Raw genomic sequence first — 11,649 nt, forward strand, 5'->3', positions numbered from 1 at the left:
TACCCCCTCCCCTCCCCTCCCCGGCATCGTGCGCTTCCCTCCCCAACCTGGCCTGGCGTCGCAGCCCCCACCGGCCCCGGCCCAGGGTGTGGGGGCAGCTGCAGCTGTTGAGGAGTGGATCTGGGTTCTTTGCAGTGGGTGGGAAGCTGCTCCCAGCCCTCTGTGCAGGTCCGTGGCCCGGCTCACCCCATGGCAGGGGAGGAAGGAGGCATTCACCCTGGCGGGCGTTCCCCTCCTGAGAGCCTGGGACTCCAGGCCTCAGCCTCTGCCCCTCACCCACAGCTCCCAGGCAGCAGAGACACCCCCACCCTTGCACAGCAACTTGTCCCCATGGTGCCCCCCCCCCCGGATCATGGGAACAGCCAGAGGGGATCAGAGCCAGAGTCCACCCAGTGCCCCGCCCTGCCAGGGGGGCGTCAGAACCCCCCGGGATGGGATCCGCACCCCAGGGACCCCCTTGTACCCCTCGCAGTTAGAGGCCCCCCGTGAGCCCTGCAGCAGTGGTGCGGTGTTCGTGGGGACTGTATCCTGGTAGCTGCTACTGCTGCCAGCCCTCGGCAGCAGGAAACGCAGACAAGGGCATTAACTGCACCCTGAAGCCTGGCCCACGAGAAGACACTCGGGCAGCTCCAAAGGAAGCTCCAGCTTGGGCACAAACCACATGACCAAGAGGACACGGGAGGATGTGGTGAGCTCTCGGCCCCGGCGCATGCAAGGTCACAGTTGCCTCTGGATACAGATGGAAAACCTCATAGGAAACCGAAGTTACAACATCAACTGGTCTTACCCGACCAATAGAAAAGACAGAGGGGGGGGGGGGGAGTGTGTGTGTGTGTGTGTGTGGGGATCAGGGGCCCAGCGGGGAATCAGTCGCACAAGAGGGTGGTTTTATTGGCCACAGATGAAAAGGGCCATCGGACATTATGTCAGTGGAGTCTGTACACGTGTCAAGCAAAAGAAACCTCGGCAGTTCCCAGAGCTCCACTCACAAAACAGACACAAGGGAGGGTCTGGGTACGTTAGTCAGGGTATCGCGTCACTAGGTTTCTCCAAGTCAGACAAGATCGTGGCAGACAAGAGCTTCAGTGACGTTGGCTTCCCCAAAACGCTCCATCATGACCAAGAGGCAGAGTTTGAATAGAATTTATGCAGAAGGTTGCGGCTCTACGATCACATTGAAACCTCCAGCACAGCCCCACGCCGCCCCCAGGCCTGCTGAGCTGAACTCTACTGAGAACCTGGCCAGAAGAAACTCGCCATAAGGTCTATGCCTATAACTGGACACAGAAGGAGGCTACGAGGTTCTCACCCTTCCTTGCCCGCTGGTATCGCATTTGACCTGCCTATGAATTCTGACTCTGCAATGGGGACCTCAAAGGTTACACTGAGAGATAGAAACAGCAGGTGAAACAAGCCGATGAGATGGAATCAAAATGTTCTCAAATCTGCTGCTTGTGGAATGAATCGTTATGGGCCGAAAGTCCCAGAGCTGCCCTCTTGCCCGCTGACCGAACACTTGCCTGGAACCTTTCAGCGGCCACATCTACATGACATACTGCGGTCAATGCAAGATATGTCGGCGCACAGCTGCCTACATTTGTATATGGCTCCGGCATACCCATGCCAGCACCGTGCGTACTCACCAGGAGTGTCTGTGTCAGTGTAACGTGCGGTGCATCATGGGCAGCCATTGCAGGGTGCCACATGCCACCACCCAGTGCAATGGGACAGTAATGACTCACCTAAGGCTCTCTGGGAGCTACGCTCAAGTTCCCAGCATGCAACTTTCTCCATCCCATAATGCAATCTATTTCCCATCGTTTTTAAAAAATCCCACCAACCCACGGGGTGCTTTTCGGTCCCTGCCAGCTGCGACAGAAGCATGGAGCCTGCAGAGCTCTGCACTTTTCCCAGGAACGTTGCAAACACAGGCCGCACGACTCTCCTGGATTTGCAGACTCGGATTTCTTCAAGGGCTGTTGGATGACAGAGGCAGCGAAAACAATTCGAGCTTGGTGGTGTTCCCAGAGCAGCTACAGAGGGTGGAGCCCAAGAAACAGGCACTGACTGCTGGGATCACATCGCAGTGCAGGCGTGGGGTGAGGAGCGGTGGCTGTGAAAGGCCCCAGTCCCGGAGCTGTGTGCCGCGCTCGCCCCAGCCCAGGGACAGCAGAACGAGCTGCATTGGCAATGCCGCACGGATTGCCCCGTGGGAGCCTGCGACCCCGGCTAGCTCCCAGCTCATTGTGGAGCTGGAAAATCCACCGTGGGGGCCGTTGTCATGTGAGCGTGCAGGGCCATTGTCTCCTGCCCCACCGCTGTGACCCCCAGCAACGCACAGAGCAAAGCGCAGAGATTGGCAGCACTGGGGGGACAGACAGCGCACACAGCCCTGTTTTGTACCAGCCTGTCTCGCCCCAGAGCGCACCCCGCAAACGGCAATGGCACTGCACACAGGCGCTATTGTCCACAGGCCTGAAGGGCACAAAGGCACAGCTCCAGCTGGCGTCCCGAAGCTGCCTGGGCCAGTATGCCCCCGGCCGTTGTGACGTTTGGGGCTCAATCCAGGCCAGGGAGGGGCTGTCACTGCCTGCCCTGCCGCTCTGGGGCCTTCAGTGCTATGCTGCTGTGTTCACAGCTGGCCCCCAACAGCCACACACAAGCCTGCAGGTCACACAAGCCTTCCAATGCCCAGTTACTGTTTGCAGGAACACTACCACCTCCTAACCCCCAATCTCCACACAACGCTCTCCCTGCGGTGACCAGTAACCTTCCAAAACGTTGTCTTTGCTATGTAAAACCAGACAAAATCCCTCTCTCCTGCTGGGGCAGCTGCCGTGCTGTCTTCTCCCCTGCTTGGTTTACCTTACATGTAAATGTACCTCCCTTGTCTCTGCCGGACGGCCAGGCTGCTCAGACATTCCTTTGTCCCGGGCAGAGCGGGCTGGTGCATGGCTTGCCAAAGACACGCCTATAACCCTTTGTACACACCCCGCACACATCACATATACTGGGATCTGACATGCCGATCTCAGAACCCCACTGTGTTAGGTGCAGTGAGTACGTTGGGCCCGATGAGCTGCTGACACAGAGCAGTGAACCCCCCATCACTCCTGCTTGCCGCAATGGTTCCAGCTGAATTGACCGCAGAGTGGCGTGGGCACGTGTCCTGCCGCAGAGGAAGAATGAGGCAGCCACCCCTAGACACCTGCGCTCCTTTGCTTCCACGCTGATCCCGCTCAGACCACTTTGCCTGCAGCCCCCGTGCAACGTGCCCCTGGACGCCCACATCGCTATGGCTGGTCCATGGCTGCGCTCGCTCAGCCTCTACTCCCCACAGGGCCTGGAGAGCAACACTTCCTGTCTGCTCCAGGCAGGCGCATCCGTGCATGGAGCCGGCGTGGTCAGGTGCACTCAGGGGGGAGCTGCTGGTGGTGCTCTCTAGGTGGGCAACCAGGAAAAGACAGATGAAAAACACAGGTTTTAAATGTGGGGGGGAGGGGGGCTTCTGGTCTCTGACCCTTGGGTAGCGGAGTGCAAAACTGTAACCAGAGCGGTCACTGTCGCAGGGAATGCGGCATTATGGGATAGCTGCAGGAGGACTGTTAGTGTCGACGACGTAGGTCATTTAGGGTCTGGGCTCGCCCTGTGAGGACAGGCAATCGGGCAGCCTACGGAGGCTGGAAGAGGAGGGGGCACGGTTCTCCACCGCTATCCTGCACTCCCTGTGACAGCTCGCCTTGCACAGACCACGTGGGGAACATGGCACGGCCGCACAAGGGATGCAAATGAGGACAGGAATGGGGAGTCCGGTGCGCCGGGCAGCGGGAGTGAAGGGGAATGGCACAATGGGATGGTGCCAGACGCTGCCCGCACCAGAGACTGAATCCAGAGACAGAAACAGTTCACCCAGATGTGGGTACTGAAGGCTGATGAGCCATACGCACCAGGCACTGGCAGGCACAAGTGCCAAGAGGAGAGCACGGCACCTGACAGCAGCCGGGCACAAGCGGACAGATCACTAGCACCGCCCGCTGACGTGTGAGGCTGCCTGACTAGAGAGAAGAGCCCCCCAGAGACTGACATGTGCCCAGCTGGTCACGCACCTCCTCAGTGTCTAAACCCAGGTCCTGGACTGGGGAATGCACCGTGGGGCTAGCCCAGTCTATGGCAGAGTGAGGCACTATTGGCTGATGCCGCGATACTCTGGCTAGCCGCATGCCCAGCGACTCGCTGTCACGTGTTCTAGCCCCCATTGGCTGAGACCGGCAGGGCTGAGCCCCTGGGGTAACAGAGACACCAGGCTAAGGCGACGTTTCCAGGGGGTGCCGCACTCAGGAGGGCCCGTCCGGGTTAGGGTTCCTGCGCCCGTCCCTGCAAGGACTGTGGGGGGGGGGGTGGCTGTGGCTGCAGCGGAGGTGGGCGTGCGCTGACAGGGCTGGGCAGCTTGTCGGCTCCATACACCCTACCACAACCCCAGTTTGGAAACTGCCCCGGCCTGGCCCTGCGCAGACCTCGCCCCCCCAGCAGGCAAACAGCCCTCCACAGCAAGGCGGAGAGCGAAGGCACCAACTGAACCAAACCCCCCAACCCGCGAGCCTCCTGGGGCATCCTCCACCAGGGGCCAGAACACACCGCAGCCATGTGGGGGGAGGGAGAGCTCAGTGGGTTGAGCATTGGCCTGCTAAACCCAGGGTTGTGAGTTCAATCCTTGAGGGGGCCACTTAGGGATCTGGGGCAAAAAACTGTCTGGGGATTGGTCCTGCTTTGAGCAGGGGGTTGGACTAGATACCTCCTGAGGTCCCTTCCAACCCTGATATTCTATGATTCATGTGGTTTCCCGCCCTGGTGAGGCGCCCAGACACTGCAGGACCAGAGCCTGGACAGACTAGGATGGACAGGCAGCCACAGCCCACGCATCACACGGTCCCCTCATTTCCCCCCGGCCTGGGCATCACACGCTACCTCCTCCCCTCCCCCCACTCCTCTGCCCTGGGCATTGTGTGCTCCCCTCCCCCAGCGCAGCCTCCCCCTGTGGGGCGGGAGGCCGACCCCCCTGCCCAGTGTGAGCCCCAGACAGCCGGGGGACGGGCACCGGCACAGCCGGGGCGAGCAGTCACACGGGCTCTCTCACTGCGCTTTAATTGAGGAGTCGGTTTGACAAGGGGGGGCTGGTGCTCCATCCGCTGCTCCCGTCGCTCCAGCTACAGCTCAGCCTGGGGGCCAGCCCATCTGACGCCCGCCCAGCACGTGCAAGTGCAGGTGGTAGACGGACTGAGACCCCCGCTTCCCGTCGTTGATCACTGAAAGGCAGAGAAACGGGGCGAGTGGGGCGGGGCTGGCCCCGTGGGCAGGGCACGTGGGGTGGCACGAGGGCAGGGCCGGCCCCTGCAGGCAGGGTGGGGCAAGTGGTCTGGGGCGAGTGGGGCAGGGCCATCCCCCTACAGGTGTGGCATGGGGGCTGGTGCGTGGGGCGGGGTCCGGTCCCCTACAGGCGTGGCATGGTGAGAGGGCAGGGCTGGCCCCCTATGGGCCGGGCGAGTGGGGCAGGGCCGGCCCCCTCCACCCAGAGCAGGGTGCTAGGGCAGCGGTGGGGGGTACAACACGTGCTGAGGCCATGGGGGTGCGCATGCAGGGCCCCAGCGCGATGGGGAGATGACGCTCCAGGGCAGCAGCGCAGGGAAGTGCTGGGGGGCACCAGTGGCTCTCACACGTCTGGGGCAGGGTCACAGCTGGGCTGGCAGCGGGCGATGCTGGCGAGCGCCAGGGAAATCCCTAGGGCAGGACAGGCAGCCGGGCGCTCACCAGTGCAGGGGGTCCCAGCAACTCACCCACTCGGTAGCCATCCACCAGCCCCTCCACCTTCGCCGTCTGACTGGCCACCACCAGCAGGTGCCCCAGGAGCTGGGCGTGAGCAGAGGGACAGGTTGAGGGAGGAAATGGGCACCCAGGGCAGCACCCCCAGAACCCCTCCCCGAGGACCTAGAGCGCCACACCCCTGAACCTCCCCCAGAGCACCCACCTTCACACCCAGCCCCGGGGGACCCCAGGGCCTCACTGACAGCCAGGCAGGGGGCACCCCACCAAGGTCAGAGCCAGTCCGTACCAGGGCTGGAGCCAACGCCCCCCTGCCCCCTGCCCCGTGGTTCTGGTGCCAGCACCCTCTCCAGACAGCACATGGGGCTGTCCAGCCCCCTTCCTGTGCCCAGCACCTCGGCTCCCCATGACCCGCGCTGTTCCCTGGGCTGCGCTCTCCGCCCCACCCCAGCCCCCCAGCCGGGACAGAGGCACCTCGGGGAAGGGGTCCTGTCCAGTCGCTCTGCTCACCTCTGCGTCCCCCGCAGCCACGCGGCTCAGCCTGGGGATGGGGTGCTTGGGGATCACCAGGAAATGCACGGGGGCCTGCGGGGCCACGTCCCGGAAGGCGAGGCACTGCGGGGAGAGCACCGTGAGCACTGCTGCCAGGGGCACCCACAGCCCACTGGGGGGCACGCGCCAGCTCAGCCAAAGCTGGGACTGCAGGGTCACTGTCCCCCCCGGCCCCCACTGCCCCCTCCCCCGCGGGGACACTGCCCCCTCCCCCTCCCCACAATGCCTCCAGGGGTCACATCACCCCCAGCCCTGCTCCACACCCCACTGGGTTGGGGTCCATGCCAAGTGCCAGAGCATTTGCCCTCTGCACTGTGAAACTGAACCCAGGGCTGCATGGACGCAAGGGGGCTGGGCCAGGGAGCTCTGGGGGGGCGCACACGGGCGAGTTCGGGGGGCTCTGGGAGGCAGGGGGGCACTCACCCCTCAGCCATCACCCAGCCCAGCCAGGCTGACTTCCGCTACCCCTGGCAGCCTGTTCCCAGCAAAGGGGAGGGCCCAGTTGGAGTCCCCCTGCCCTAGCAAGGAGCCGAGCTGTTAAGGGGCCGGCGGGTGCTGCCCCAGGACCAGGGCAGGGCTCAGAGCCCCCTGTGCATACAGAGAGGCCTAGACAAATTAGAGGATTGGGCCAAAAGAAACCTGATTAGGTTCAACAAGGACAAGTGCAGAGTCCTGCACTTAGGAAGGAAGAATCCCATTCACTGTTACAGACTAGGGACAGAGTGGCTAGGCAGTAGTTCTGCAAAAAAGGACCTAACTAGGGGTTATAGTGGATGAGAAGCTGGATATGAGTCAACAGTGTGCTCTTGTTGCCAAGAAGGCTAACGGCATTTTGGGCTGTATAAGTAGGGGCATTGCCAGCAGATCGAGGGACGGGATCATTCCCCTTTATTCGACATTGGTGAGGCCTCATCTGGAGTACTGTGTCCAGTTCTGGGCCCCCCACTACAAGAACGATGTGGAAAAATTGGAAAGAGTCCAGCGGAGGGCAACAAAAATGATCAGGGGTCTGGAGCACATGACTTATGAGGAGAGGCTGAGGGAACTGGGATTGTTTAGTCTGCAGAAGAGAAGAATGAGGGGGGATTTGATAGCTGCTTTCAACTACCTGAAAGGGGGTTCCAAAGAGGATGGAGCTCGGCTGTTCTCAGTGGTACCTGATGACAGAACAAGGAGTAATGGTCTCAAGTTGCAGTGGGGGAGGTCTAGGTTGGATATTAGGAAACACTATTTCACTAGGAGGCTGGTGAAGCCCTGGAATGGGTTACCTAGGGAGGTGGTGGAATCTCCTTCCTTAGAGGTTTTTAAGGCCCGGCTTGACAAAGCCCTGGCTGGGATGATTTAGTTGGGATTAGGTCCTGCTTTGAGCAGGGAGTTGGACTAGATACCTCCTGAGGTACCTGCCAACCCTGATATTCTATGATTCTATGGCAGAGACCTGGGCCTGCCCCGCCTCACCCCAGGACCTGGCCTTCCCGGCCCAAGGGCTCCGAGGGAGCTGATCTCCCAGCCCCAGGCATCCTCCCCTCAGCCCCACCTGCCATGCTGGGAGCCAAGCGGGCAAGGCCTCAGCAGGGCGTGCCCAGGGCAGGGAGCAGCGTGGCCCCCAGCTCAGCGGGGGGCAGGCCTGGCTGCAGGGCAGCACAGGATGTTCCTGAATGAGGCGCAGGGGGTCACCTTGTCATCTTCGTAGAGGATGTCGGCCCGGATGGTGCGGTCGATGATCTTGCTGAAGATGGTCGGGGGCCGCTGGCCTGGCTCCTCACTGGCCTCGGCTGCCCGCTGAGCCTTCTGCACCTCCCCGTCCTGCCCACCGGCAGCCACGTAGCATCTCTGGGGCGGAGGGGCATCAGCTCAGGGGCCAGGGGCACTGCCAGGTGTACCCCCTGCCCTGCGCACCCCCGCCCTGGGAACAGCGCAGCCCCACAGACACAGCTGTGGAGGGCCCAGCCCCCCGCCTCCCACCCTGCTCGGGCCACCCCACGGCTAGCGAGACGGGGCTGAGGCCAGCAGCACAATCCCCAGGATCCGGCCCGGGGGCTGCTCCACACTGAGCCGGGAGCGGGGTGGGAGCACGGCGGGGCCCTGCTCGGCGAGTGGCACGGAGCCGAAGGCACGTCCTGCCCAGGCCAAACCTAACGGGCCGCGGGAGAGCAAAGGGCCGTGCCACACTGGCGTTCGCCAGCTGCCCCAGGCAGGCCCGGAGGGGCGCGGAGCTGCAGGCGCTGCTGTGCCGGAGCTGGGGGAGTGGCGAGCAGCAGCCCCCCAGCGTGACACAGCCCGGGGAGTGGGCACAGGCCAGGGCCATCGCTGGGGGCTCAGCCCTGCCCTCGGGTACCCGATCCCCGCGCAGACACAGCCCGGTGGGGAAAGAGCTCCTGCACCCAGCGACCTGCTGCCCCTCGCAGGGGGGTCGCGGCGTGGCCGGAGAACCCCCTTCCCTCGCTGCGGGGAGCGTCCACACGGCAGCGCCGGAGCTGAGCCCTGCCCCAGGAACCGCGGGTTCGGAGCGGCGCCTTCGCCGGCTCGCTGCTCCCACGGTCACCAGGAGGTGCAGGGCTGGGGGTGCGAGACCATCGCCCCAGGCACTGGGCTCCCAGCCCCCATCTACCCCGCAGCCGGGACAGGACCCAGGAGTCCGGCTCCCAGTCCCTCCCCCCATCTACCCCGCAGCCGGGACAGGACCGAGGAGTCCGGCTCCCAGCCCCCCCCCCCCCCGAATAGGACCCAGGAGTCCGGCTCCCAGCCCCTCCCCCCATCTACCCCGCAGCCGGGACAGGACCCAGGAGTCCGGCTCCCAGCCCCTCCCCCATCTACCCCGCAGCCGGGACAGGACCCAGGAGTCCGGCTCCCAGCCCCTCCCCCCATCTACCCCGCAGCCGGGACAGGACCCAGGAGTCCGGCTCCCAGCCCCCCCCGAATAGGACCGAGGAGTCCGGCTCGAATAGGACCCAGGAGTCCGGGTCCCGCGCGGTACCTGCCCCCAAACCCGGGCCAAGCCCCGAGCCCCGCGCAGCGCCGTGGCCGCCATGCTGAGCCCGCCCCCGCCGCCCATTGGCCCAGCCGGCTCGCGGGGCGGGGCTCACTCCCCATTGGCCACCACCTCTGCCACTCCTCGGCCCGTAAAGGACCCGTGTCCCGCCTTCCGGACCCGGTACGGTGGGGGGAGGGGCCGGGGCCGTGCCTCAGTTTCCCAGCTGGTGCCAGTGACGGTTCCGTCCCTCCCATGAAGCCAGCGGGGACGGACGTGTGTGTGTGTGTACATGGTGCACACGTTGGTGCCTGGGGTGTGTGTGTGTGTGTGTACATGGTGCACAGATGTACGCGCACACGTTCCTGTGTGTGCACACATTGGTGCAGGGCACACGCGCAGGCTCAAGCTGGTTGCCATTCCGTGTCAAACCGAAGGTTTCGGGGCCGTGTTCACACGTCTCCCTGGGGCTCGGGGGCGGCTCGCGGGGGGGGGGGGGGCAGCACCCTGTGCCGCAGCCCTTTGGGTCTGACCTGCTGGGCGTGTGCCCCAGGGAGTGAATCACCCCGGCACACGGGGGTCGCGTTTGTCGTGTCTCCACCCACGGTTGTGCACCCCCAGAGCCGGTGTCACCGTGTGGCCCTGGGTGCTGGGCGGCTCTGGCGAGGCGCCCTGGCGCACACTGGGCCAGTCCCAGGGTGGCAGCAATCACACTGGCAGGGTGGGGCCCAGAGCGGGGTGTGCAGGAGGCGGGGGGGCACCCTGGGGCCGCAGCAGATGCTGCCGGGCCGTGTCTGGAAGCCCCCGAGAGGCCTGCAGGGCTGTGGGAAGCCAGGGAGGACCCAGCCCCTCTGGGCTGCACATGGACGGGGTCCCGTGGTACCTGCACTGCCAGTAACTCCCCCGCAATGAACATCACAGAATTTCCTGAGCCCACCGCATCCTCTCCATGTGGGGGGCACATGGGCAGGGCAGCATCTTCCTCGGTGCAGCCCCCAGGGACAGCTCCCATCTCCGGGCGCCAAGGAACCCCAACGGGTTCCCAGCGGGCAAAGAGCTGGGAAACCAGCAACTGCAGATTGCAACAGCCCAGGTACATGTGCAGCACTGGCAGGACATATCCCCCCAAAACGTCCAAGAATGAAAATAAGTGGAAAGATTTTCCCCATTCAGCTCACTTCCACCTCACTGATTGTGCGCTCCACCAACCCCATGCCCCCAGCCCCTATCCCGTCTGCCAACAGGGGCCGAGTGCCCCAGAGGGAAGGAACAGACCAGGGCAATTTCGAGTATCCTCCCCTGTCATCCAGTCCCAGCTTCTGGCAGCCAGAGGCCTAGGGCCACCCGGAGCAGGGGGCTGCATCCCGGACATCCTGGCTAATAGCCAGTGAGGTACCTGGCCTGCAGGGACTTTCGGGGGGCTTTGAACCCGGTTACATTGGAGTTCCACAGGCTGGCAGGCGTTGGGGGAGGAAACACTCCCTTGTGTGTCTGAAACCCGCTGCCTGTTCCTTTGCTGGGGAGAGCCCTGGCCTTGTTAGGAGAAGGGGGAAATATCCCCGCCCTAGTCACTGTCTCCGCACCACTCATGCTTTGACAGACCCTCGCATCGCCCCCGGCGTCTCTGTGCACAGCCCTGCTGCCTTCCCTTGCCGCTGGCTGGGGGCCCCCCAGCTTGGGGGGCTGTGATGGCCATGAAGCACACCAAGCTCCATCCAGGACTCCTGGGCTCTCTGTTGTCAGGGCGGGGGTCAGGTCCTGCCCGGCCGAGCTGTCACTCAGCAGGGCTTGCCCGCTACAGAGGGGGCAGTGGAGATGAGAGGGGTGGGGGAGCTCAAGTATGTGCCCATTGCACTGGGGGCCCCGCAGGGTGGGAGGGAGCTAGGAAGAAAACCCCCCCCCCATCCCCATGGACGGGGGCCAGAGGCTCTCTCGCTCTCCAGCATCTGTCACAGAAAATCCTCAGCCCAGGACTTGCTGCTGCTCCTGCTGCAGAGAAAGGGGCAGGAAACCCCTCGAGGGGCAACTCTAGAATATCCTGCCCTGAGGGGCCTTTCCCACAGCCACTGAGGCAGGGTGAATGTACGTGATGGGCGATCCAGTGGCAGTGAGTTCCACAGGGCAAGTATATACTGCGTGTTGCTCAGAAGCAGGCTCATTGCTGGTTTTCCTGGGTCCCCGGGTCAGTTCCCCAGCCCCTGTGGAAAGGGCTGGGAGCCCCCACTGCTCCCGTGACCCTAGAGGTCTAGGGGGAGCAGCGCTCAAGACACAGGCGCTTCACCGCTCCCATTGGTGAGATGTGTGCCAAC

At 63.6% G+C, this 11,649-nt stretch overlaps 1 protein-coding gene across 1 annotated transcript; it reads right to left on the reverse strand.

Annotated features, from left to right (window-relative positions):
* Nucleotides 1-5,126: 5,126 nt before the first annotated feature.
* HINT2 (histidine triad nucleotide binding protein 2) lies at nt 5,127-8,677 on the reverse strand. The gene is made up of 5 exons (XM_065406591.1): nt 8,384-8,677; nt 8,047-8,202; nt 6,328-6,432; nt 5,832-5,904; nt 5,127-5,303 (listed from the first exon to the last, which is right to left on the reverse strand). The coding sequence occupies exons 1-5, from the start codon at nt 8,675-8,677 to the stop codon at nt 5,212-5,214; spliced, it is 720 nt and encodes a 239-aa protein (XP_065262663.1). The 3' UTR covers nt 5,127-5,211.
* Between the last annotated feature and the right edge of the window lie 2,972 nt (nt 8,678-11,649).

This window comes from Emys orbicularis, chromosome 6, assembly GCF_028017835.1.
Source record: "Emys orbicularis isolate rEmyOrb1 chromosome 6, rEmyOrb1.hap1, whole genome shotgun sequence".
Classification (NCBI taxonomy): Eukaryota; Metazoa; Chordata; order Testudines; family Emydidae; genus Emys; species Emys orbicularis.

Excerpts from the sequence above, each read along its gene's own strand:
- HINT2 (XM_065406591.1), bottom strand. The coding sequence starts at position 8,677 with ATGGCCCTGGCCTGTGCCCACTCCCCGGGCTGTGTCACGCTGGGGGGC. Across the intron at positions 8,203-8,383 it reads GGCCGGATCCTGGGGATTGT|AGATGCTACGTGGCTGCCGG; the intron begins GCTGCTGGCCTC and ends CCTCCGCCCCAG. Across the intron at positions 5,304-5,831 it reads GGTGGATGGCTACCGAGTGG|TGATCAACGACGGGAAGCGG; the intron begins GTGAGTTGCTGG and ends TCTGCCTTTCAG.